At 55.8% G+C, this 27,193-nt stretch overlaps 1 protein-coding gene across 8 annotated transcripts in view; it reads left to right on the forward strand.

Moving 5' to 3' along the window:
• SEMA4D (semaphorin 4D) overlaps positions 1 to 27,193 on the forward strand; it is a 118,015-nt gene that overhangs the window by 63,968 nt on the left and 26,854 nt on the right. For 3 of the 8 annotated variants that reach the window (XM_012773792.3, XM_076008465.1, XM_076008466.1), the window contains exons 2-8: positions 15,670 to 16,016; positions 17,692 to 17,837; positions 20,146 to 20,208; positions 21,213 to 21,311; positions 24,663 to 24,756; positions 25,407 to 25,520; positions 26,536 to 26,687. In XM_012773792.3, the coding sequence (XP_012629246.1) occupies positions 15,917 to 16,016; positions 17,692 to 17,837; positions 20,146 to 20,208; positions 21,213 to 21,311; positions 24,663 to 24,756; positions 25,407 to 25,520; positions 26,536 to 26,687 (768 nt within the window). In that variant the 5' untranslated portion in view covers positions 15,670 to 15,916. Of the gene's footprint in view, positions 1 to 2,121; positions 2,377 to 3,734; positions 3,811 to 15,669; positions 16,017 to 17,691; positions 17,838 to 20,145; positions 20,209 to 21,212; positions 21,312 to 24,662; positions 24,757 to 25,406; positions 25,521 to 26,535; positions 26,688 to 27,193 lie in introns of those variants that run through there. The other 5 variants (XR_012922048.1, XM_076008467.1, XM_076008468.1 and 2 more) reach the window with 4 other exon arrangements.

Here is a 27,193-nt window from a genome sequence, read left to right on the forward strand (position 1 = left end):
CCGCCCTCTCCGGACGCAGGGTCTCTGTGCTGCCACCTGCCTGGAGCCTGCTCGCCCACCTGCTGTGTCCTGCAGCCAGGGCCCAGCTGCCTCCTGTGCAGTCACACGCTGCGCTCCTGGAGGCGGGGCCGGTCCTGCCGTCCCCATCCGACCTGGCGCTGGGCCACCCAGCACACGTGCCGTGCTCCAGAGGTGGCCACTGAGTGAGTGAGTCAGGCATCTTAGAATGAGGAATTCCAACAAAATGTAACAACCAGAAGTGTATGTCGGGTCTGTCTGCTCTTCTTGAAAACTTCCATTTTGTTGAAATTCTTTGGGTTAAACTTGCTTCGGGAGGTGCAAGTCGTGGGGTCTTACCGATAGTCACCATCACCTGCTTTTTAAAATTGTCAGAAATGTTTTCTTCTCTGGCCTTTCCTGAATTCTTCAAATTTTCTACAATTACTATATCTTCCATTTGATATCAGATTAGAAATGTTTCAATTTGAAAACTACATGCTTAAGGTAAGAATTCAAAAAGTTCTAAGGAATCCAAATTGTGAAAAATGAAGTGCACACCTGTGACAGATTTTGGTCACCCACTGCCAGTAGGTCCGTAGTTAAATTGTGATATTGTCCTTTTAACTTACGTGCACACACATGCACACATGAAGACGGTAACACACCATTTGCCTAACAAGTAGGGCACACTGTACATACTGTTGGGAACCTTGCTTTTTTTCTTTCTTTGTTTTTACCTTTCACAGCCTGCAGGCAGGAGGGAATCTTACTGTTTACCAAACAGTGGGTCCGGGGCTCCCTTTCACATCAGTGGTGGCTTTATTCTTTTCATGAGTTGCACAGTATTCCATCAATGGACGTGCCACAATTTGTATGCCAAAAACCTTACATACGAACTCCGTATGCACGTACATATACACGTGGGTACACACACCCATGGGCTCCTGGGTGCCTCCTGAGTCTTCCTGCTGAATAGCCTCATTCCAGGCATCTTACACACATGGGAGAGACCCACACGGGACTCGTGGAGGGCTGCTGAGTCAGAGGACTGGGCCTGGCATCTTGGCACCTGTGGCCCCAGGGTGACAGGAGCATGCTGCCCAGCCCTCACCTGTACTTCGTAGCCAGGCCATCTAATGGTTGCCCTTCTCGGTGATGTTCAGTGGCACTGTGGTACAATGCGTAGACCACCCCATTGCGGCGTGTGCTGGCGTGCCGATGACAGCTGGGGGTGGGTCGTCCCCTGTCGCGCCTGTGTCCCGCGTCCGGCTGGGTGAAGAGGTTGAGCAGAAGGGGCTCACAGCCTCCTCCCCATCCACTGACTGCCACGGTGGCATTGCCTATCACAGTGTTTCAAGTCTTTGCTTCCAGGAGTCTATGGACCTGCACCTGGGCAAGCCCCGCACCAAGCACCCAGCCCCGAAGTGTGCAGGAGGAGGCTGGTGCGGCCCCGGGGGCGGGACAGGTGTGCTCGCAGCCCAGCCTTGTTTGTTATATCTTGCTGAGTCTTCTTAGCGGGGCTTCATTTCACGGGTGGTAAGAGCCATAGTTAGTACTGCCTAGTGCTTTGCCAGGTGCCATATGCTGTTCCAAGTTCAGCACGTGGATTAATTGTGGATCCTTATCACAATCAAATGAGGTGAGTACCATAATATAAGTCTGCCTGCTTTTTGGATGAGGCGACAGAAGCCCAGAGAGGCCCAGTAACTTCCCTAAGAACACACAGCTTGGAGGAGCCAGGCCTGGAACCTGGGTGGTTCTGACTGCAGAGCCCCTGCTCTTGCCCCTCCCACCTGCATCTTCTCCGTGTGCTGAAGGACACTGGCTGCTGCTGAGGGCGACACTCCGAGGGGTCACGTTTGCAGGGTGGAGGCGATGAAGGCTGCTGCCTGCCGCCACACCTCTAAACAAGTGCTCTCCAGGCCGGGCGTCGGAGCCCGCGTGCCGCCGGGGTGTGGGAGGGTCTGGAGGCCAGGCCCCGAGGGAGAGGAACATCTCTCTCCCAGGCTGACCTCATGCCTTTGCTTCTGCACAGGCCTCCGATCCTGGTGAGGAGCTGGGGCGCAGTCAGGGCCGCGGGGCGGGGTGGCGGGAGGGGCCTGTGTCCGGATCTTCGCAGTGGGGGGCTGGTCTTACCTGTGGGCCTTCGTGCCGAGGAAGAGGAGGAAGCGGTGTCTTGGTGAAGGGGGAAGACACTGAGGCTGTGGCACCGGTTTCCTGAGGCCGGAAGTGTGTGTTTTTACTCAGGAACCCGGGGCGGCATCTGCTGGGAGGCTGGACGCGGACGCCGGGCTGGGAGGCGGTGGACGGGGGTGCGGCCCCCGGTTGTCTGAGCCTGCTGAGAACAAGACCCGGCCTGCTGTCGTCTGCTGCTCGGTGAGGGTGCTGCTGTGTGTCTTATCCAAACCACGGAATGAGCAGTCCTGGGTTTTTATTTACTAAAGTGACAAAGGCTTATTTAATATCTGGAGAAGAGAAGTTTTTCTGTTTTAAAGTTCTTGGCATTCGCATTATTCATCCACACCTCTCATTGGTGCGTGACCCTCCTTCTTTCCCTGGAAGTGTTTTTGGCATGATCCCCGGCAGCTGCGTCCCTCCCTGCCGTGGCGACAGGTGGCTGTGGTGCTCGGCGGGTGCTCGCGTAGGCCGCCAGGGCCGGGCCCGAGGGGAGGTGACCATTCCGGGTCCTGGGTGGATGTGGCCTTTCCACGACGCTCCCGTAGCTGCCCACGGGGGAGACTCCACAATCAGCCTCGGGAAGCTCTGCGGTGGGGGAGGGTTAATAAATCGTGATTATCTGGCCGCCCTGGTGGCTCAGTTGCTAACTTTAGGTATCTGCTCAGGGTTCAGAGGCTGTGTCACACATGGCGGGGCTGGCGGACTGCGGGCACGTCCGAGGCCCTGCTTCCCGGGGGCGTGCAGGGCGTCTGCAGAGGAGGCAGCCGGGGAGCGAGGGGCCTGGGTGGGGGAGCCAGGGCCTTCACCTGTGCTCCCAGGGAGAGCCTCCTCCTCCTTCGCCGGCTTTAGAAAAAGAGCAGTGATTGTATAAGCTCCGAAAGCAAAAGGAAAATAAGCCGGAAAACCTCTCGGCACCACGGAATATGCTGGAGTCTAATTCTGAGGGCTAACAATTACGTGGGTCATTTCCAACCCAGGAGGGACCAGTGTCACAGCTCAGCCAGCTTGAACGTCCTCAGTGCTAGTGCCGCTCTGGTTTTGTGACTCTGATTCTCTTGATCCAGTTGTCAGTGATGTCACTGGGCTCAGAGACACCTGCTGGAGGGCTCTGTCCCACGATGGGGGGCACAGATATGTGTTTCTGACTTTTCCTCCTTTGCCTTATGAAGATGAATTTTCAAGGATATATATGATCTGAAGTAAGTAGACAATTAGACGATACTGTTTTAATTCACGGACTCTCTGCTGACCAAGATGGTGGCTCGTGCTTGAATGGCTTATTTTGCAGGACGGCGGCTGCAGTCAGGGCCGGGACCAGCTCCTGCACCGCAGCCGCAGCGGTGACAGACTGGGCTGCACTTCCCTCTGCCTGGCCCTCCCGTCTGCTCCAGCACTCACAAGCCAAGCTTACCTGAGTCGGAGAGTCATCTGCTAGGGAGTCCAGAAATTAAAAAAAAAATTGCAAGAGTTTTTTTCAGTGCCTTTCCAGGAGTGATGCTGAGTTTGTGAGGAGGGACAGTTTAAAAGCTTAAGTGTCCTTGTTTCCTTACTTTCAGAGCAAAGATTTCTGAAGAAAAGAAAAAAGAGTTCTTTGCACAAAAGACTGGAAAGTTTTGAGAGACACAGATACAGGTAAAATCACTTTGTTGCATGATCTATATTCACAGTTTAGAGATGTTGATACCTTTAGAAGCCTCAGGTGGGCAGCTGGCTTGGTTTTTGGTCCCTGCACATTCTCTGGGGCAGAGATGGTGTGGGCTTGGCTGCTTCCCTCGGGGCCAGCACAGGGGGCGGGTGCTGGGCCCCAGGCTGGTCTGCCTTCTTCCTTCTTCTCTCATTGCTGTGCCACACTCTCCTACTTCTTTCCTCTTCGCCCCTCTCTTTGCCCCTCTCCTCCCTGCTGAGCCCTGCGCTTGTTGCATGTCTGCAGCTGTTGGGGTTCAGCCCCTGGTGTAGGCACCAGAACGCTTGTGTTTCTCTTCTGGGGGTGCGGGAGGGAGCTGGTACAGTGCGGTGTGAGAAGAGGCTCTCCATGTTTCCCTGCCCTGATTCGGGCCATTTTGTGATTTTAGTTTTGGTCCACGCCAAGCCATGTATTCTGAGTGTTAGAGGAAAGGGAGATAACCAGGTTAATTTGTTGAAACAAAGGAAAACCCCCATCTTTCCTTCATGCTTTTCGTACTACTCGTGTGTCATGAGTGGGCCCTGAGAGGGAGTCGATTCTGCTGCGGGTGAAGGGTCCCACTGTCCGTGTGCACTTTCCTGGTCCCTGCACGCGGATGGTGATGAAACTCGGCTGCCCTGCCAGGGGGACACGGCATCTGCTATGCTTATTTGCTGGTTGTATGCATCTGTTTTACCAGATTACCTGGTCCACTGAGGTTCTGTTTTCCTTACATTTGTTAGATCACTTTATTAGGAATTCCAAGCATTGGCACTTGCATTACAAGATTTTTTTTCTCCTTTGTCTTTGGATTTTGTCACCTCTTTATTTAAAAGACATACTGTGGAATCTTTAGGTGTACGAAAATTGAAGCAGAGACAATTTGATCCACTCTGTACCATACTAAGTCGGAAGAGAATTCTGGCGAGAGAGCCCAGGACTGGCCCCTCCTGCTGGGTTTCACTTAGCTGTTCTGAAAAGCGTGAAGTGTATCCAGGGAAAAGACACCCAGGGCTCAAAGAAATGGCAGAAAGTGGTTCCCTAAACCGAGAAGGGGTCAGCACAGGGGTCGGCGCGGGAGCGCACGCGTGTGGAGGCTCCCTCCAGCCGCCGACTCCAGTGCGCTCAGCGGCACGCGGTTGCTTTTGTTTTAACACAACGTTTTCAGAGAGACTTAGCTTTTTAATGAATTAAAATTTTGTTTTACAAAGCAACACAAAAGTGTAATTTCTTTTTTCTAAAAACAGAAAAACTGAATTTCCTGGCTATTCTCTTCCTCCCCGAGGCAGTCCGCCTTTGTGTGCGTGCGTGTCTGGCGTGTGTCCCTGTGTGTGTCGGTGTAGACTGCCGTGCCCTGGACGCAGTGCGGGCTGCTCCTCATGAGCTGCCGTGCGCTGCCCGTGGCGTGTGCGTGCATGTCTGGCGTGTGTGTCTGTGCAGACCGCCGTGCCCTGGATGCAGTGTGGGCTGGGCCTTGTGAGCCGCCCTGCACTGCCCGTGGCGTGTGCATGCATGTCTGGCGTGTGTCCCTATGTGTGTCTGTGCAGACCGCCGTGCCCTGGACGCAGTGTGGGCTGGGCCTTGTGAGCCGCCCTGCGCTGCCCGTGGCGTGTGCATGCATGTCTGGCGTGTGTCCCTATGTGTGTCTGTGCAGACCGCCGTGCCCTGGACGCAGTGTGGGCTGGGCCTTGTGAGCCGCCCTGCGCTGCCCGTGGCGTGTGCATGCATGTCTGGCGTGTGTCCCTATGTGTGTCTGTGCAGACCGCCGTGCCCTGGACGCAGTGTGGGCTGGGCCTTGTGAGCCGCCCTGCGCTGCCCGTGGCGTGTGCATGCATGTCTGGCGTGTGTCCCTATGTGTGTCTGTGCAGACCGCCGTGCCCTGGACGCAGTGTGGGCTGCACCTTGTGAGCCGCCCTGCGCTGCCCGTGGCGTGTGCGGGTGTGCACTCTCAGATGGCATGAGGACGCCTGCTTGTCTCTGTCCGAGGGCGGCATCTTCCTAGCGTGCCCGTCCAAGCCCCGCCTGAGGGGCGCCCCTGGCTGTCAGCGTGTGCTGTCATGGCACTGTGGGGCGCTCGCACATGCAGCCTGGGGCAGGGCTGTCTGCGGTTGCTCTTGGGAGCTGCTGGGACGGGCGTGTGCGGGACGCTGGCAGAGCTCAGCCGCCCCAGGCGCCATCCGCGCCTTCCTCAGCACTGGCCAGCAGCAGTCTTTTAAATTTCGGATGGCCTTGTGGCCAATAGACAGGTGTTTTATTTTAATTTACATTCCTTTAGTGGAGTTAAACACCCTTGGAGTATATTTGAAGGTAGGAAAGTTTAAAGTATAGGAAAATTAAGAATGCAAATAAATTCCAATTAAAGCAAAACTTTCCACATAGTATTGTTTACATGGTTTTGCCCACTCTACAGGTCAAACACGGGGGACCAGTTTTAGTGGCATTTCAAAGGCTCTTCCAGTGTAAATGGTGTCCTCCGGCCTTCTGGAAACGTCTCTACGGGGTGTTACGTCTGGTGCTCTGCTCCCCAGCAGCAGCCCCCGAATTGAGCCTCCGTCTTAGTCACCTCGAGCTGCTGAAACAAAACACCATAAACCGGTGGCTTACAGACAGCAGAAATGTATTTCTCAGTTCTTGGGAAGCGGACGCCCAGGGTCAAGGTGCTGGCAGATGTGGTCTGGCGGGCGGGCCTGCAGCCTCCTGGACGGTGCCCGCTCGCTCTCCTCGGCAGGAGGAAGGCGCGGGAGCCCTTCGGGGCCTCTTTGTGAGGGCAGCGATCCCATCTCGAGGGGTCCACCCTCATGACCGCATCACCTCCAAAGGCTCCCAAAACCGTCCCATGGGGCTCAGGATTCCATCCTGCGGTGGGGGACACAAACATTCAGACCGCAGCATCACCACCGAAGGACGGGACGCCAGTCGTTTCTTCGGGGACACAGGCTAGCACAATCCTCCCGGGGAGTTGGCTGCCACTTCCTGGTACAGCCCACACGGTCCCCAGGAGCCGGTGTCCGGCCTGGAGACCGCTTGCTGTCCAGAGTGGGCAGCAGGCCAACGCCAGGCCAGCAGAAGGTTATCTTATTTTTTTCGGGCCTGTCTGGGCCCAAAGACACGTGCGCTGCCACACACCCTCCAGAAAGAGGCAGTGTTGTCTGCATCCTGGTCCTGACGTCACAGGGCAGTGTGACTCGGCCTCTCCCCGAGGGTGACTGCTGCGGGGGGCGCTCCCCTCTGAATGGCCTAGTTCCTGCCTCCTCTGCTTGCGTGCTTCGTGACACTCGCCCCGTTGACGTTGCCGATGGGTGTGTTTGCGCGTCTGTGTTACCTGCAGCCCCCGTCTCCTTCCCTGGAGAGCAGGCCCTCGGCGTGGGGAGTGACCAGGGGTGAGAGCATGTCTGAGACATCCTGGCTGTGGCTCGGGGCAAAGGGGGCGTCTCCGCAGTGGTCCTGCCACCTCCCGTGCAGGCTGTGTCCGTCTCTGTGTGAGGCTCCAGGGCTGAGGGGGTCCCTGCAGAGCCGATGCCAGTCTCTGGGGACCATTTGAATTTCTAGGAAAACTGAAGTTGGAGCAACCAACTGTTACGCTTGTGACTAGGAGGCTCTTGAAACCCATTCCTGATTGCTGATGGGATAAGACCATTTTTCCTCAGTTTGCAAGGCGGTGTCCTCGGCACTATACCTGCGGGTGGGAGGAGCGCTGGGACGGGCTGCCGGTGGCCAGGCAGCAGCGCGGCCTGGGAGGGCTGTGCTGCTTTCTGCCCCCAGCACCTGGCTGCTCACCCCAGCTCAGAGGTGATGGGGGTGACTCCGTGTGCACTGTCCTGGCTGCAGTCATGCTTCCCCCACCCTGTCTGGGCAGACCCACTGAGATTAGAAATAAGAAACCGGAACACGTTCCCTAGTCGGTTGTCAGCTGTGAGGGCGGAGATGTGGGTGCCGAGCACCTGTGTCAGGTCCGCTAGTGTGCGGCTGTGCCCGACATCCCCTTCATGGTTTCCGGGGTGCTGGCAAGGGCGTTTTAATGTCGGCGTAGCATCCTGTTGCCAGTAGGAGTGCTGACACCTTCTGTGTAGTGTGACTAGTGTCCTATCTGTGATCTACCCCAGCTGTCAGACAGCAGATCCCAGGAAGGAGCCGAGACACAGGTGGCTGGACAGACCCCAGAGGGCATTTTTGCCCCTGGTTCCTGCTTTCCAGAACCCTGGCTGCCAGTCACTATTCACGTCTGAGATGCAACACTGGATCAGCATTTATATGCTGCAACAGAGTAGCATGTGCACATACACAGATGCACACACGTGCATGCATGCACACACGGACACAGATGCATGCATGCACACATCACACACATAGATATACACATATGGCATGCACACATACACAGACGCATGTATGATCACACAGACACAGGCACACGTGCACAGATATGTACAGATGCACACGTATATAGGGACATATGCACAGACACACACATTATGCACACATACATACACATGTATACAGACACACGTGCGCACTGGTTGCTGGGTACTCCTTGTTTTCTCTGCTCTGGCCTCCTGCCTCACACCCCTACGCAGAGGGCTGCCGTCTGACAGGTACTGACAGGCGGGAGTGAGGAGTGAGGAGCCCCCTCCGAGTTCCATTCTCCTGATGTTTAAAGTGGGCTAGCACTCTCCGAGAGCAGCACAATTACCGGTAAGTAATGGGAGTGACATTTCATAACCCTGTCTTTCTAATGGGCTCCTGAGTCAAGTCCTCCTGTCTGAGTGTGAAGGGTGACAGTTGCACACTGTCAGCAAAACGCATGTTTGTAAGGTTCTGCTCCCAGCAGGGTATCTTTGCTTCTCAGAAATGCTCAAGAAGGCCAACAAAATGGCATTTTATCTGGTTGTTTTAATTTAAATATTTAGAGTGAGGTCCTTAATGTGACATCCCATCAATGATTATGAAACTGCTATTCCTAGAAGAATGCGCAGGGGGGCAGGGATCTGTGTGGGTGTGGTGTGTGCTTTGCTTAAAGCAATTTCTGAATCCTATGAAACAATGCATGCTTGTTGAAAAAGGAAAAAAAAAGATCAAACCCTTCCAATGTCCTTAAAGCAAACCATGAAGCCTCTGCTCCTCCCTGGGAGGAGCTGTTTGTGGCTTGGACCTTGTCTGGCCTTTGTCTACCCACATGGACAGTTTGAAGACCATTTGGGATGCAAGACAGGGTCTGGCGTAGGCCGTCTAGATTGGGTATCTGCTGATGAGATAAATACACTGCAGACCTGAATGAAAATGCAGCCAGGAAGCTGGGCATCTGATGGCTGTCCTCAGGATGGGGTCTGGAGCCAGGTGCGGGTGGCCCTGCACTGTTGGCTTCATGCTTGCCGTGCTCTTCTGCAGTGTCTGGGTTGGTCCAAGGTGAAGGTGATTAAGAAAAAGGTTTTTTCTTTTCCCCATAACCACTTTGAATAACCCAGTGAACACATTAGAGGTTCCTCCTGACAGCCCTTAGTAATCATTTAGAACCACCTAGAAGGTGCTGCTGGCTTGCACCAAGGCACCTGCTGAACTTCACATGGACATATTGTGTCGGGCACATTCATTCTGGGATGGTGAAGCCATTCTAGGAGGTTTGGTTGTGAATGTTGTCACAAGATTCATGTGGCATCTCTATTCATTCTAGAGATTTTGTTTTGTGGAACTTTCCACTTTGCTGTCTTACCTGGGTTCTCTCCAGCTCTGGCCTCGGTCAGTCTTCTAACTGGGACGTCTGTGTTTGTGTTTCCTGCTGTGCCTGGCATTTTCAGGCCCTCATGCAAGTGCTATGAAAATAGTAGAGCAGGAGGGGGCTGGAGTGTGGGGCCAGGGGAGGCGGCTGGACAAGGGGCAGCCCAGCAGCACCTCCTGGGGGAAGAACATTCTGGAAGAGGGAGCAGCATGTGCAGAGGCCTCCAGGGCCTTAGGAGGAGAGGAGGTGGAGAGGTGAGGCGGGAGAGGCTGGCCAAATCCTACAGCAAGCCCTGTGCTGCTGCTCCGCATGTGTGCACTGTGTGGTGCGTAACCCCATTTCTACTACGTGTTTGAGTCCCCAAATGTGGCTGCTCCCAGGACCGAGGCTGCACACAGATAGATGCACTCACCCGCCTCCTGCCGGCCCTGGAAGGGAGGCTGCCCCCGCTACGTGCCATATGTCTGGGTGCACTGGGCTGCTCTCTCCCAGGCTGCTAGGAACCAGAGCATCCATGTCTTTTTTAAGCTAATTCATTTTATCGGCGTGACTAATGCATGTAGTTTTAAGGTGGAATTGTTCTTGACAATGAGAGAAAGCAGCACTTGCCAGTCCCTTTGCCCCGTTCCTGTTGCCCGAGGCAGAGTTTTGAGTAGTTTAGCCATTTTTGGTATCTTCCTTCAAATTGGTTCCACCTCTACTTCCTGCTTTTCCCTCTCAGATGCTGTATTGTGATGGGAGGTGACAATGGCTATCTTCTGACTCCTGTCCACTCTCCCCACTCCCTGCCCCCATCCTCCCACTGGGGTTATCACAATCTTTGTCACCAGGGCCACACAATGGGCCACAAGTACTCTGATTACATCTCCATTCCTGGACCTCTCTGGCTCCCCTGGGGTGATAACTGCTTCATTTGTGATCTGTGCGTCCGTCAGGAATGCAGTTTCATAATCATTGATGAGATGTCACATTAAGGACCTCACTCTAAATATTTAAATTAAAACAACCCGATAAAATGCCATTTTGTTCCTGACATCCTCAGACTCTGCCAGAGCCCTAGCAGCTGCCTTTGTGGCAACCCCTGGGTGCGGCAGCCTCCCCGGCCTCGCTGTGTGGGCCTCTCCTCTCCTGAGAGGACCTGGGAGCAGCTCCCTTGTCTCGGTGGAGCGAAACAGAGCGTAAGAGAGGCGAGAACCTGGCCCCGCAGGTCTGCGCGTGCTTCCCTCACGGGCTGACGGCAGGGCGGGATGGACGATTCTAGGTGAGAAGCATCTTCCCTTGAGTTTGGCGACACTGATGGGCTGTCTCTGGGCTTTCGGAGGGGCCCTGGAGAGGTGGTTTCTGTGTGGCATGTTTTCTTTCTGGAAGCTTCCACAAGCTTCCCTGACTCTCCCAGGGTCCTCGGGCTTCAGGGCGCCGGGTCTGCTGTGCCAGCGTGGATGGACTACAGGTACCTGGGACTACAGGCATGCACCACCACACCCAGGAGAAAAGAGAAAATAATTTTTCTATTTTTTAGCAGACACAGAGTCTCACTCTTGCTCAGGCTGGTCTTGAACTCCTGACCTCAAGCGATCCTCCCACCTCGAGTGCTAGGATTACAAGTGTAAGCCGCCACGCCCAGCCACCTCCCTCTGTTTTTATCCCCACAGTCTGTGTCCTTTTTGAGTGTCATTTCTTTGGGTTTCAGGAGGGAGCTGAGATGAGTCTCGGGGTTCTAAACACCAGTTTCCAAAGAGAGAAACTCTCCCTTCTCCTGGCTCTGGGTGCTCAGCTGAGCTACAGCATGTCACTGGGACGCCCCAGAGGGTCCACTGCAGTGGGGGGACCTACATAGGACTTGTTGTTTTCCTTTTTTTCCCCCAAAATGGCTCTGGTGGATTGGATGCTCTACAAACCATTTCCCTCCAATAGAGACTCAGCTTTGGGTATTTGACCCAAAATGGGCCACGCCCTGTGGGCCTCATGGCTTGTAGTCAGGGACTGCCTCCTGGGTGACACCCGCATGTCCAGCTGTCCAGCCCAGGGGCCCTCGGATGGGCTCCTTCTGTGATCACAGCGCTGCCTGGGGCTGCTTTTTTGTTGTTGGTTTTATAAGAATTTATTTTTTAGAGCCGTTTTATGTTCACAGCAAAACTGGGAGCTCTCCCATATGTGCCTGTCTCCCCAGCGGTGTCCCCGCTATCAGAACGCCCCAGAGTGGCGCTGCGGTTGCGGCCAGTGAGCCCGCGTGGATCTGCTGCCCTGCGGAGCCACGGCTGGCATCTGCTGTTGGCGTGCGCGCTACGGGCGTGGAGCGGCCGCGACGCCGTGTCCGCTGTCGTGGTGCAGAGTGGTGGCGCTGCCTTGCAGGGTCCCTGTGCTCAGCGCCCTTTGCCCGGCGCTGACAACCGCCGGTCTTTTGAATGTCCACGGCTCTCCCTTCCCAGAGTGCCCTGTAGCTGCAATCCTACAGTACGTAGCTTTCTCAGGTTGGCTTCTTTCATTTTCATAATAAAATTTAAAGTTCCTCCATATCTTTTCAAGGCTTGCGAGCGGGTCGATTTTCAGCACTGCACAATGCTCGCCTGCCTGGCTGCCCCAGGGTCGGCTTGTCCACTCAGCTTCGCCTGGGCCGGCCGCACAGCTCCTTCTGTGTCGTCTCGGCCGACCGGCATGCGTCCTCAGGTTTGCTCCCCGTCTCTGTGCCTGGCTCCTGCTGCCCCTCTCATCCTGCGTCTTCCGTGTGTGTGGCCCTCGGCCCCCTGGGGACACGCCTCCGGGACGCTCCCCGTCTCTGTGCCTGGCTCCTGCTGCCCCTCTCATCCTGCGTCTTCCGTGTGTGTGGCCCTCGGCCCCCTGGGGACACGCCTCCGGGACGTTCCCGGTCTCTGTGCCTGGCTCCTGCTGCCCCTCTCATCCTGCTTCTTCCATGTGTGTGGCCCTCGGCCCCCTGGGGACACGCCTCCGGGACGCCTCTGCTTTGTCCCTCGCTGCACGGCTGGCCCTGGCCGGGCCCAGGACTGGGCGTGCGTCGGCGCGCCAGCGTCAGTTCGCTGGGTTTCACTGGGCCGGGCGCCGGCCTCCGCCACGCGTGTCTGGGACATCGCCACAGCCCCGCCGCCTCCCGCCGTGCCAGTGTGCCGCCTCTGCTGCTGAGAGGGGTGGGCGCGGCAGCGTGAGTCGGTCCCACGGAGTGGGAGAGAGGCCGTGCCCTAAAAGCCAGGGACCTCTGTTCCAGAATGCGGGGTAGTTTGTAGTGGGAACTTCTAAGGGCCCCGACAGCACCCTGTCGTGAATGCCACCATGCTCTCCCCACGCCTGTCATCGCACATGACGGGCGTCAAGAATGACAAGGACAGCAGGGCCCTGTGTGGGATGTCCCCGTGGCCAGGCCCTGGCTGGTGGCTTCCGTGCAGCGCCTCCCCCCTCCGTGGTTCCGCGGGCCAGGCTCCGCCCTGGCTTAGCGGGGCCCTTCGTGTGTTAGGGCAGGAAGCACTGTCGTGGCCAGGCCCTGGCTGGCCAGTTATGCTAACAGACTGCTCTCTGAGCAGTCATCTGACGGTGCTCACTGATCAGCTCATTCTCTGACAGCTTTGCAGGCCGGGCGGGCCTACTTCTCGCACAAGCAGACCGCGGCACCGCCGTGGCAGGGACTGCATGTGTGCCCAGAGTCCAGAAATCTGCCCTGCACTTTAGTGCGCTTTCTGCAGGCGAAACCTGCGTGGGAGCCGCCACCTGCCTGGCGCTCAGCGCAGAGCAGCGTCTGGGAGCCGCCGTTCAAGGGCGACCGGCCACACGGGGCACAGGCCGCAGACTGGCGAGACTGCCTGAGACTCGCTCGGCGGCTTCTGGGGCAGACGTATTTGGACGTGTTCTGAGTGGCCGGGCCGGTGTGATGGAGGAGTGAGAAAGGGAGAGCATGGACGGAGGTGGCGCGGACGGCCCACAGCCCCGCTGGCCATGATGAAAATGCGGGTTTTATTCTGAGTGGTGGCAGGGGTGTTGACACAGTTCATGTGGGGAAAGGACGTATCTAATTTGTGGTGAGAGCATTACTCTAGCCACTGCTCCTGTGTGGTGAATGGATTGTAGGCAGGTTTTATCAGTTTGAAATTGTCTCTGTTGATAACAAAAATCTGAAAACAAGTAATTTAAAGAGATCAACAGTTTATCAATAAGTCTGGAATAGACAGCAGAAAGCAGGTGCAAAGTCTCCACTATGTTGTCAGAGTCACAGAATCTTGTGGGTTTCCACTTGGCTGTTGTTAGAATGAGATCCTTACCATCATGTTCACAAGGTGGCTGCCAGAGCTCTAGCCATCAAATTCTAGTTCCAGGCAGCAAGGAGGAAGAGCTGAGGGCAAAAATGCAATTCCTAGCTGAGTCAGCCTCCTTTAAGGAACTTTCCTGGAACTTCTGTCTAATAAATTCTGCTTGCAGTTCTTTGACCAGAACTGCTACCAGAGAAGCTGGGAGATGTGGTGAGCTGGGCACAAGGCCAACCCAAGTAGCACAGGATTCTTTCTGAGAATGGAGGGCATGGATGCTGGGGCAGGAAGCCAGCTGTCTCCGGCCAGATGGCAAGAACAGGGCCAGGTGAGGGGCTGGGAGGCTGTTGGAGAGGTCAGGATGGAGGGGAGTGTGGCGAGTGTGGCGACGGTGGAGAGGGACAGGCAGAGGCACGTCCCAGAGGTGCCTGTGGCCTTGCCGCAGCACCTCCCAAAAATTCGGTGTGGGGGCTGGAGCTGGGGGAGCCGGGCTCTGACTGCCGGTGCTTTTCGAGGTGGGGACATGGAACCCAGGAGCGGCTGGAAGCAGCACGAGGCTCCGTCCCAGCTGCGCTGGGCTGTGGCACTGGGACAGAGAGTATCAGAACTGGAGCCCAGGGCGCGGCTTCCACGTCCCTCACAGGCCTCCTGGGCAGAAGAGGGGCAGGGACCCAGAGCCCCGCACGGGTGCTCCGGTGACGTCTTGCAGCCCCGTGACGTGAAAGGGCGTGGTCACTAAGGTGCCGCTTGGGGCATCTTCACGACGAACCGAGTGCGGCTGTCCTCAGATCGATGTGGGCCCCGCCCTACAGGGCGGCCTGCCCTGCACCCACAGCGAGGTGCCAGCCCCTGGGCGGCCGCCTGGCGCCACACCGAAGCTCGCCTCCTTCACTGCGCTGTCCGCGCGCTGCGTCCTGGGTGTGGCTGCGGCTCGCCTTGCCGTGGGGATGTCTGGTCTGCCCGTTCACAGGCCGGGGCCCGCGGTGGTCTCCGGACTGGGGCCGTTCTGCCTGAGTGGCGGGAGCGCTCTCCTGCACGGGGTTTGGGCTGCAGGATGCTTTCCCTGCGGTCCGCACCTAGGGCGGCCTTGCCGTGCTATATAGTTCCTGGTTTTTCCACCCAACTCAGTTTTGTTGTGGTTTTCATTTATTTTTTTAAAAAAAACTTTTTCTGACATTTCGTTATAAGATTTTTTTACACATGCCGCAAAGTTGAAAAGAATTTAAAATGAGCACCTACATGCCCACCACTTGGACTCGCCGTCATCCTTGTGCTAGGCTGACTTGGTTGCCTCTTTTATCCATTCTCTGTTCATCCCCCCAAATTGGTTTTTAACTAAGAAGAAGTGTGTCGCTGAGACACTGGCTGCCCAGTTCCCCGGGCGCTGGCCCCGTGTGCCCGTGAGTGTGTCGGCCTGGGCGTGGCAGCTCTGCAGCCGCCGGTCCCAGCTGTTTCCGCGCTGGTGTTGCTGGAACGAGGAAGGCAAAGGCTCTGAGGGAAACTGCAACCGGTTCTCCGTTCCCTTCACGTCCATCTCACTACCAGCTGGACGCGGCAGCCATGCAGGAAGGAAGCTGGGCAGACCTCAGGCGCTCGTGTCTGCTGGGTGCCCCACAGCCCACCCCTGGGTCCCGTCCCTGTGTCTGTCCTTCGTTCCAGCTGGGGGCTGGGAAGCACTGATTCCTGGTGGCTCCTGGCTTTGCTCCTCTGTCCCTCCTAAGAGCCTCCGTGCCCCAGCCAGCGTGTGCTCCCAGCAGGTGGCTCTGCGGGGGAGGTGGCAGGGCAGGGTGGAGGGGGACATTGAGCAACAAGAAGCAGGCCTGTCACCCTCCACATGTCTTGACTGCCTTTTCATTTCCTTCCAGCATTTCTCTGAGGCCGCAAAGCAGCAGCAAGGGGCCTTTGATGTTGCAGTGGTGAGAGTGGCCTCTCCTCACCTACCGAGCGGGAAATGTGGATTCGTGGGGACCCCGCCGCTCACCAGCTGCGGGCCATGCTGCCGGCCCCGGTCCTGGGGTGCTGAGCAGCATCTGTGGGAACACGCACGCTGGCCGCCTGCTGACCCTGAGCCTTCGCTGCTGAAGCCCTGCGTGGCCACCCTCCCCGATAAGGATGTGCGCCCCCGTCGGGGGGCTGCTCACGGCCCTCATGGTGGTGTTTGGGATGGCAGTGGCATTTGCACCCATACCCCGGATCACCTGGGAGCACAGAGGTGAGCACTAAAGCTTGTGCAGGTGCTGGTGGCATGAGGATGGAGCTGGGACCCCACTGGCATTTTATCTGCTGCATTCTCTGCTCCTAGAACTTTGTCTGGGCAGACAGGCCTAGGTGGCTGCTCTAAAAAGAGGTTTTAATAACCAGAAGCATTCAACAAGGCTTGTTCAGGCCCCTAACCTGGTTTCTGCACTGGAGCCCTTGAGAGGAAGCTTACCTCCCTGTACCCGCCGCTGTTTGAGGCGTGCTCTGGCCGCTGTGGAGCGTCCGCCCCCAGTCGTGGAGAAGGACAGTGACTCGCGGCTGAGCTTCGTGCCATGGCTTTACTCGCTGTCTAGTTTTTGCTTCACTTAGTTCCTCTCTTGGGAGGTGTGTCTTGGGACTCCCAGTCTTTCCGGCTCGGTGCTTTGAGAGCTTAAATACTAGGTCCTGAGCAAGGTGTTGCTTGCACAAACAGCCGCGTGCCGCCTTGGGCAGGGAGACAGGCCAGAGGTGCACGGAGAGGACCCGCAGCCCCTGAGTGCATCTCTCCCATGCTGGAAAATTAGTGAGACAGGAAGCATTAATGCCCGGCTCTTAAATAAAGCTGACTCTTGGTGATATATGGAAAGCCAAGTTCAACACGCTCAAATTGATGCCAGGACAGTTGAAAAGCAGAAAATAATGCAGATGCGTTTATGTTATTCCTGAGCATCTATTAGTCAACTCCTCCCATTCCTAAGTAGCTATAGCTATTGAGGCAACTACCTAATAAGCAAAATAATGTCACTTGTTTCTCTGTTCTGTATATTTGTGGTGATCACTGAAAATTGCTTGGTTTGATGCATATATTCTCCAAAATTGATTCTTTGAAAGGTTTTGAAGTAAAACATGTTTTTACTGAGTAAGAAAATGCTAAATCATTATATTCCCCCCCCCCTTTTTTTTTTGAGACAAAGTCTCACTCTCTTGCCTGGGCTAGAGTGTTGTGGTGTCAGCCTCGCTCACTGCAACCTCAAACTCCTGGGCTCAAGCGATCTTCCTGCCTCAACCTCCCAAGTACCTAGGACTACAGGCATGTGCCACCATGCCTGGCTAATTTTTTCTCTATATATTTTTAGTTGGCCAATTAATTTCTTTCTATTTATAGTTGAGACAGGGGTCTCGCTCTTGCTAAGGCTGGTCTTGAACTCCTGAGCTCAAGTATCTTCCCGCCTCGGCCTCCCACTGTGCTAGGATTACAGGCGTGAGCCACCACGCCTGGCCTAAATCATTATGTCCTTGATGCACCTACACTGTGGGTGATTAAAGACACATAAGCCAGAGCCGGGTGGGCAGCTGGTGGGCGCCACTCAGCAGGCATCTGGGAGTGCTGGTCTGGAACTCGGTGGGACCGGAGGCGGTGGGGGGGAGGTCAGGCGCGCGCTCGGGGTTCTGGTGCTCTGGCTGTGAGCGGGTCCCACGCATGCCTGGTGGCTGCGTTGCGGGTCTGCTCCAGGGGTGCCTGGCTCTGGAGTCAACTGGGGCTGGCCTCTGCTGCCCAGCAGGGGACGCGGCGGTGCGCGGCCCTCTAGATGTGGCTGCGCCAGGCGTGCGCGCTGTGACCGAGACGGCGCAGGAGGGGTGCAGCTTAAGAACACTCCTGGCCTGTTCTCTCCCTTTCCGTGCTCTGACCCTGCCCTCATGTCCCGCAGAGGTGCATCTGGCGCAGTTCCATGAGCCGGGCATCTACAACTACTCGGCCCTGCTGCTGAGCGAAGATGCGGACACCCTGTACGTCGGCGCCCGGGAAGCAGTCTTTGCAGTGAGCGCACTCAACGTCTCTGAGAAGCAGCACGAGGTACGCCTGCGTCCCGCTCCCGGGAGCCTGCCGAGGGATCAGCCTCTCCTGCCCGTGCCAGGCCGAGGGCTCGCCCTCTCCTACCCGTGCCAGGCCGAGGGCTCGCCACCTGGCGCCTCCTCGTGGCTCCCGGACCACGCGGCCCCATCTGTCTGCTGGCAGCTCACCAGGACCACTCTCTTTTCATCTTTTATTTTCGAACTTTTTATTATGGAGAAATCTCCAGCATGCCCCTGAGCAGAGACAGTGGCATCGCGAGCCCTGTACCCGCGGCTTCCGTAAGGCCAGGGCCAGGCGTCCAGCCCTGCCCACTGCGTCCGCCACCTCCAGGGGCGCCGAGGCAAATCCTGACCCCTGTCCGTTCAGCCTCCATTTCTAGGAGCCAGCCTCAGTTTACTTTCCGAGAAAACCACTCTGCACAGCCCGTCCGTGTGCCCTGAGTCCTCACGGTGTGTCTCGCCTGTCTTCTGGGCATCCTCCACTGGGTGTCAGGCCCGAGGCTCACCCACTCCGGGTGTGCGAGGCAACTGGCCTTCCTCCTCCTCAGCCTCTGCGGCCCTTGCCCTTCCAAGTCTGGACCACATCCCCTTGCAGCTCGCAAAACGTGAGATCCTGTCCTCGCTGGTGCGCTGGAACCATCCATGAGGGGAGATGCCAGCTGCGGGGGCCCCTTCCCTTGGCAGAGCAGGACAGCTGCTGAAATCTTTGCCTTCGCTACCGATTTTCAGAATGATGAGTTAGCAGCAAGTTAGTTGCCCCTCTACAGGGCAACAGTGAGTGCCTTGATTGTTTGAATTTTAGTATCACAGTGAACTCATGGGTGTAAACATATCTTACGTGCTTTGAGTTGTGAGAGTTAAATACTATTTCATCCTTGGCCAGTGTCAGCTTCTTTGGGTCATGGTGGTTTGGGCAGTTTTCTTGTTCCTTGGAGTCAGTCTGTTCCAAGCTCATGTTGTACGTTTTCTGCCCTGAATCTATTTTTTAATTTCTAGGGTCTAGCTTGTTTCTTAATTTCTGTTTGACACATAGACGAGCTCTGAGCACTTTCCTTTGCAAACAGAATCTTTCACACTGAGGCCTTTGAGCAAAAAGGATGCTGTGGTCTCACCTTGCTCAGCCCTGTGCTCTCCAGTGTCTGTTAAGTCTCCTTCCTGACCGCACAGGCTGGCGCTCTTGGGGACATGTGGGCAGCCTGTTTGTGCGCCGGCCTCGTGGGTGTTCAGGGAGAGCAGCCATTGCTCAATTAATGGCATCACGGTGGTCCCTTGGGGTCGGGGAAGGCTGCAGGGCTCTCATACTAAAAAGAAAAAAGAATAAAGGGACCAGCCAAGGGTGAGTGACCACCCCTGCACACGTGATCAAGGCCTTTAAGTTTCCATTTCCTTGTCCTTATGCATTTCATGTAAGTTGATGATGAAATCGTGTGCATTTTAGTTTCTGGAGGAAATTGTTGTTCTAAACAGGACCTTGTTCTGCTTTCCTGGGTGCTAACCCCGACTTTCGTGTCTGTGAAAGTACACCCCATCGGCGTGCAGTCGGTCTAGAAAGTGCCCACGTGGGCTCCTGAGCCCTCACGGCCCTCACCCAAGTGCTTCCTGGCCTGCTGTGAACCTCTGGGCTGGGAAAGATGGATTTTTCTCAGTTATGGAATGTCACTGACAGGGGTGGGGAGTGTGGGGGAAGCTGAGGCAGGGCTGTGGATGCCTTTGTGGTCTCTCCCTGTAACCTTCTGGCACTTTCCATCCCACGAGGACTTTGGAGGGCCCCTGCCACCTGACGGTTTCTATCCGTGGATCTGCCTGGTTGGAAGGGGGCTGTGGCCGGAGCCTGGCCCTCCAGGCGGAGCTTGACCTCAGCGAGCGTGTCTGCCGCTTCCAGCCCGCGGAGCACGGCTCTCGGGACCGTCCTCTGGCTGAGAGAACGGCGCGACTGATTTTTAAACTGGACTCCACAGTCACTTTTGAATGGATGAAAAAGCCCACTTAGATGTCTGACAGTACTTATGGTTTAGGTTTTTGACCGATAATTTAATTCTCTCAACTTTCAATAGTTTCATTTTTGCTATTCTGTGCTGAATGGTGGGAATTTGGGAGCCGCTCTGGGCCGGCTGGTTCCAGGGTAAGGCCGCGCTGGCACGCGCGGTGCTCCTGTCCCGAGAACCACCTCTGCAGCCTGAGAGCCGGTCATCTCGGGAGGACCCTCCGGGCCATAAACTCTGTCGTGTGCTTTTAAACTGTGTGTGTTCTATGGCAGTGGCTCTTCTTAAAAGGGCGCGTGTGCTGAAATGGACTCATTCCTCCCACAGGTATACTGGAAGGTCTCAGAAGATAAAAAAGCAAAATGCGCGGAAAAGGGGAAATCAAAACAGGTAATTTCTAACCTCCAAAAAATCCCACACGAGTATGTCTTAGCTGTTTTAATCTCCTGAATGCCACGACTTCTGAAGCGCGGGCCAGATTTCGTCCCGGCCCTGTGGGCGCGTCGGCAGCTTCTCCCTTCCGTCCCAGAGAGGCAGGGAGCGGGTCTCTCAGCAAGTGCCACACATAGCAGGCCTTTGAGAAAACAGTGTTTGAGGTTTATACGAATTGAATTTGTCCAAACGTCCTGAACCTTTGACTATAGGAATCAGTTTTCGGCACTCACTGGTAAATGGCCTTAAGGCATAGAGGGGTTGCTGGGGTTTTGGATTTTTGGCAAATGTTCCTCCCTTCCACACCTCAGTGTGGGTGGGGTGCCTTCGGGGAGCCCTGGGTTCGCTGGCCACAGTGAGGTGTCCTGTCCCACCTGGGGCGGGCAGGTTCTCAGACCGCAGGAGCCCAGCGTTCCTGAGACAGCTGGGTTATGGCAATTTCAGCAGTCGCTGGCCACCTTGGCAGGGGCCGAGAGGCAGCGTCTCGCCTGCGTGCCTGTCCGTCGGTGGGAGGCGGGGGCGTCTGCGGGAAGGTAGAGGGACGCCCCTGCCGTGGGCGCCTCCGACAGCCTGGCAGCGAGATGCACGGCCTGCGTGTCGGGGCGGAGTACAGTGGGTTTTCCGTAGGGTGTCCTCAGCAGGGTTCGAGGTAGTTCTCGTGCTCATATCAGCCGCCACACCTGAGCCGAGCATTCGCCAGGCGCCTGCACGGCTTGTGGGCACACAGAGGTAAAATCGCTCAGACAGCGGAGGTTTAGGTCTGCCCAGGGTGCGATCAGGCCTCGCCAGGCCACAGGCGGCAAAGCGGCGTGCCGGGGTGGGGTGACAGCACAGGCCACGAAGGCGCACGGACGTGCGTGGGCAGCGGCCCGGGTGGGAGCTGTGCCGGCGACCGGGGCTGTACTCCAGAAGGGGCGGGCGGCGGTGCCCGGCCGCGCGCTGACTGTGCTCTCCCCTCGCAGACGGAGTGCCTCAACTACATCCGTGTCCTGCAGCCGCTCGGCTCCGAGGCCCTGTACGTGTGTGGGACCAACGCGTTCCAGCCCACCTGCGACCGCCTGGTAAGGCCGGCGGGCCTGTCCGTGGCGAGTGTGCTTGCGCCAGCCTGGGCAGCGGCTGAAGCAGAGAAGCCCCAGGCAGGCACAGAGTGGTCTCCACCCCGAAGGACAGCAGGGCCGTCTCAGGGCCGGCGTGTGAGGGCGGGCGGCCCGGCCTCCCCAGGTCTCTCCGCTGTGCTCAGGAGCACAGGCTCCATTCCGCTGCTCCAGGCCCTGGCGTCCATGGCCGAGCGTAGGGCCTGGGACAGGGCTCCGGGGACCGGTAACCACTGGTGCAGGACACGCGGTGGGAGAACATTCTAGAAAGTGAGGAAGGCCTGGCTGCGATGCGGTCTGGGTCAGGTGGGAAAAGTCAGGACTCAGCGTGGATTGCGTGTGCTTGGCTGGTGCTTCTGTGTGTCTGCACCTGGCCGTGGGCCCCGCCGTTCGGTGTGGCCGCGCCTGCGCAGCTGCCGCCCTGCACCCACGCTGAGGGCCGCAGTGAGTGCGCCGAGCTGCTTGGGGGGTGGGGCCCGCCTGTCCCTCACAGTGTCCCCTCCCTGACTCTGCCCAATGCGTCCAGCGCCTCCCCCGCATGAGGGCCCTTCCCCATGCCTCACAGTCAGACGAAGAGAGGGATTAGATTGCAGCATCCGCTGGGAGAGTTCTTTTTAGCCAGGTCATCTGACGAGCAATTCGGTAACAGAGAGGAGAGTTTTAAATACGTCATGCAGGGATTGAAAACGAAGCACATTTTGTGTTAAGTATCCCTGGGTTTAGTGAGCACCTGACAAATATAAAATATGCTGCAGTGAAAAGCTTAGTTTGAACCCTAAATTAAGCTCGAACCCTAAATTAATTGGAATTAAAAAAATATTTTCCAACCTTGAGTCAGAGATAAATGACATATGATAACGAGCCCGTTAGAAACTTGCTTAGGAAACCTGGCACTGGCACAGGATTTGGGGTGCAGTCTGAGCACGGGCGCTGCTGTGCCGGCGTGTCTGTGTGACGGTGACTCGGGGCTGGTGCCGCCTCTGTCTGCAAAGACAGAGGTTTCTTCTTGCTGCAGTGCAAAAAAAAAAAGAAAAGTGAAGTTATGCCAGAAACATTTTGCACATCAAAGGATTTTTTTAGGCCAGGCGCGGTGGCTCATACCTGTAATCCTAGCTCTCCAGGAGGCCGAGGCGGGCGGATCACTCGAGGTCAGGAGTTCGAAACCAGCCTGAGCAAGAGCGAGACCCCGTCTCTACTATAAATAGAAAGAAATTAATTGGCCAACTAATATATATAGAAAAAATTAGCCGGGCATGGTGGCGCATGCCTGTAGTCCCAGCTACTCGGGAGGCTGAGGCAGGAGGATCGCTTGAGCCCAGGAGTTTGAGGTTGCTGTGAGCTAGGCTGACGCCACGGCACTCACTCTAGCCTGGGCAACAAAGCGAGACTCTGTCTCAAAAAAAATAATAAAATTAAATTTTAACAAAAAGGATTTTTCTAGCTAAATTCTACTTAATAGGAAGCTTCAAGTACTCTCATTTAAACCTGCATTCCATAGGTATGTCCGTTGTTGAGATAAGGGGATTGTATCGTAAAATATATTTGGTTTAAATCTAGACCTGTAATGTTCCCTAATACTTTTTTTTTTTTTTTTTTTGAGACAGAGTCTCACTCTGTTGCCTTGGCTAGAGTGCTGTGGCATCGTCAGCCTAGCTCACAGCAACCTCAAACTCCTGGGCTCAAGTGATCCTCCTGCCTCAGCCTCCGAGTAGCTGGGACTACAGGCATGTGCCACCATGCCTGGCTAATTTTTTCTATATATATTAGTTGGCCAATTAATTTCTTTCTATTTTTAGTAGAGACGGGGTCTCGCTCTTGCTCAGGCTGGTTTGGAACTCCTGACCTTGAGTGATCCTCCTGCCTCAGCCTCCCGGAGTGCTAGGATTACAGGCATGAGCCACCACGCCCGGCCCCCTAATACTGTCAATAAAAATTTTCACACCTACTGAAAATTCAATCACTCACATGTATACTAGCAACCTAGATCACACAGTTGGGAATGTATATGCACATGTGTCTGTGTGTGAATGTGTGTTTGCTTGCTGAACGCTGACCTATGACTCCCAAATGCCTTCCAAGCATTCCCTAAGAACAGTGACATTTTCCTGCATAACTCCAGTCTCATCATGGTGTCTCACATCATGTACAGTAATTCCCCAATACCGTCTGATCCCCAGCCCCTGTTAGATTTGTGCAGTAGCCCCCAGACAGCCTCTTAAGGTATAGTAAGTGGATCATATCAAGTGGGGTCTATTGTCTACCGGTTCATACTCTCTGACCTCACAGGTGACAACCTGTGCAGTGGGCTGTTTAACCCGGCCTGTTAGGGATGTCAGCCATGGCCATCGTCCGCAGTGAGCCCTCCTGCTCTGCCTCTGGGGTGTCCTAGCTAGCCCCCTCATGGCAGCACCCCTCGTGCAGCTCCAGGCTGCTAGATGCAGTGACAGTCCCCCGTCATTCTCCATGTGCTCCCTGGCTTTGCGGCAGGCTTGCCTGTCTTATCTTCCTGTCTGTGCTGTCCTGATGGGCTTCCACTTCTGTCCCTGGCTGGGTTTTGCCCGTCTTTCTGCTGGGAGCCTCTTTCTCACTCATTTGTACACACTTGTCACGTGCTCAGGGACAGAAACACCTCATCTGTCACTTTGTAGGCATTTTTCCCAATTTGCCACCTGCTGTCATGTTGTTTCCCTGGATGAGAGTGTCCTAGTTCTTTCTGCCGGTGGCTCCATGCATTTTTTGCTGACATGGGTTTGGGCTTTCTTGTCAGATGAAGATGCCCTAGGACTGCAACGCTTGCCCACACTTTCCTCTAGCGCCTCGGCTCCATTGTCAGGGTCCAGGTTGTTGATCCACCTGGAATGCTCTTTGGTGGTGGCGGGGTGAGGGATCCTGCTGCCTTTTGCCTTTGTGTTTCTGTTATTGTTTATTGGATCGTCTGGTTCTCCCCACTGCCTGGAACGCCCCTGGATGGCACCAAGATTCTGCACATGGGCTTTGGGTCACTTATGGAGCACGTCCTGCATGCGGCTCACCTGGCTGCAGCCATCAGCACTGCCAGCTCCATTTTATAGATGGGTAAACTGAGGCTTCGAGGTCTTAAAGCTTGGCAAGGGTGTCAAGGGCACCGAGGTGCTGGCATCCAGACCCAAGCTGAGTGACGCCAGGCACAGCTCCGGAGGGCAAGATTCGTGGGACGGGACACCCGTTTGCTCTTGCCCTCAGAGTGGTGCCAAACCCGCAAAATGAATGTTCACAGACGCATGATCCCTGTGGAGATTCAGCCATCTTATGGTGCATGTTCTTTTTATTCAACCGCAGAGCTTAATATCCTTTAAATTTCTGGGGAAAAATGAGGATGGCAAAGGAAGGTGTCCCTTTGACCCAGCGCACAGCTACACGTCCGTCATGGTTGGTGAGTCATGCCCTCAGCTTCCATCAGCCCGAGGATTGGGGGGCATGCCAAAGCGGGACCCTCGGTCGTCTTCCTTCTCAGTGCTGTCTCCATGGCTCTGTTTTGATGCCAGCTGTCCTTGCAAAGGGTGCGTGTGGCTCTGCATGGACCTTCAGCAAGGGCTTTTGGATTCACTCGCACCAGTGCCCAGGCACCACCGGAGATCACTGCTCTACACCCTCCCTGGTGCACGCCGTCGGGGTGACCAGGCGTGTCGAGTGGATGCTCCTGCTTGCGGGGGAGGTGTGTGCCCAAGCGTGCGGCCCACGGTGGCCTCGCCCCTCGCCATCCAGGCTGTGGCCTCGGCACGCGCTGCTGTATCCCTTAGCATTTTCCTGGATGCGGGAATTACCTGCTTGTGTTCAGGTATTACCCAGTGGCTCATAAAATGCAGCTGGACGTAGACATAAAATTATCCACATCAAAGGAAAACAGGAGAGTCAGGAAGCAGACGTGTGCACGCCGGAAGTTGGGGTACCGTCGTTGGTGCTCTCTGGTGGCAGGTGGCTTAACTAGGTTATAAAGAACAACATGCTGAGCATTTGTCCCAGTGTTTGTGCCGCATCCTAAGAGGCTGGTTTCCTTTTCCTCTTTCCCCGGGGCCTCTGCAGATGGAGAACTTTATTCTGGGACATCGTATAATTTTCTGGGAAGCGAACCCATCATCTCCCGAAACTCTTCCCACAGTCCCCTGCGAACGGAGTATGCAATCCCCTGGCTCAACGGTAAGCAGAGCGGCTGGCTGGAGGCGTGTCTCTCCTTTTGCTGCCTCCCAGCCCTGCGGGTCCCCGAGCTAGTGTCAGCCCCGGTGTGGTGGGGACGTTTCTGGAACTGCTCAGAGTCCACAGCCGGAGTGGCACCTTGTTTGTTTTCTTCTCTGCTAACAAGGTACCGTTTTAGGACAGCTTCTCCCCAGCCCCAGTCCCACGCCCTCTCTGCAAACGAATCTGAGACTTTCATGGAAGTAGACTCTGATGGTGCACGGTGAACTCAGACTTACTAGATAGGGCCACGATGTCATTTCCAGCGTGATGCTAAAGTGTGACGTGACATGGGTGTCGGTACCTCCTTTGTGTCCAGCCTCCAGCACATGGGTGGCTGGGATCTGGGTCCCGTGTCACTGCCGGACAGCACATGTCTGACGCCCGACTCCTGCATGCAGAGGGCTTGTGGCTGTTCATGGGGGCTTTTCTTGTGGGTGGGCGCCAACCAGCAGAGCCCTGGGGTTTAGAGCCTCTTCATCTGGGGGCAGATCCCGAGGCCTGGGATTCAGGACAGCTGGCGCCTCAGGGTGGGGCAGCCAAGAGCTAGAGTCTCGGGGCACCAAAATCTGATGGTTTATTTATTTCAGGCACGTCGTTTAAACCAGCAAGCGCCTATCCTACAGTAGGTTTCCAAGGCTGGTATGCCTGGTTCCCTGCATTCCCAGAGTGCTTGCCAGTCGGGAGGCCCAGCATGGGTGCTCAGGGTGGGCCTGTGGTGGACGTGCAGCAGAACCACCCATCAGATGCACCTCTTTGAGCGGGGGGGAGGAAGGGCAGGCACTGTTCGGGCTCAGAGTAGCCATCGTCCCTGGACCCTAGAGTTTGTGGTTGAGGTGTGGCACATGCACACATCAGACATCCTTGCAGGGAAGCCGCCAGGCCCCCAAGGCAGTGCTGGCCGGCCTGGTGACCCTGTGGGTAACGGGCAGCCACACAGCGCTGTGCACAGGGATAATCTGGTGTCCTTTCCCCACAGAGCCTAGCTTCGTCTTTGCCGATGTGATCCGAAAAAGCTCAGACGGTGCCGATGGAGAGGATGACAAGGTCTACTTCTTCTTCACGGAGGTGTCTGTGGAGTACGAGTTTGTGTTCCGGCTGGTGCTGCCACGGATAGCAAGGGTGTGCAAGGTGGGCGCCGCGCCTCTGCCTCCACTCGGCTCTGCCATGCCACGGTGTGCTCGGAAGATTGGTCACCTCTGACCTTCCTCTGAAATGTCACTTCGCCTTGCACCTCACTGCCCTGTGCCACAGATATCACTCTCCATGGGCCTGTGTGGCGCCTAGCCTTCCTTTCTGGGGGATTCTGGTGGCTTTTTTGAGGACCAAGGGGATGCTGGACCTTCTATGTGTAAACCACTGGCTCGATGTTCTTAGGAGATTTGGTTTTGTTTGTTCCTCAAACCTCCCCTAGATTATAAAAAGCTAGATTTTGTGAAAGGTTTTCATCAGGTTCTAGCAGAGTTGGAGTTTTCACTTTTGGCTGTCTTAACCTAAGAGTGAAACATTAACTGATTGCTTAAGGGTAAGAGAGAGAACTGGCACTACACTTTGTCAGAGCAGTTTGAAGTGCATAATAGGGGAAGGAGGATGCTTTTAAAATAACCAACTGTAGGCACAGTGCTCAGCACAGGAGA

The sequence above is a fragment of the Microcebus murinus genome, chromosome 12 (assembly GCF_040939455.1).
Source record: "Microcebus murinus isolate Inina chromosome 12, M.murinus_Inina_mat1.0, whole genome shotgun sequence".
NCBI classification, from domain to species: domain Eukaryota; kingdom Metazoa; phylum Chordata; class Mammalia; order Primates; family Cheirogaleidae; genus Microcebus; species Microcebus murinus.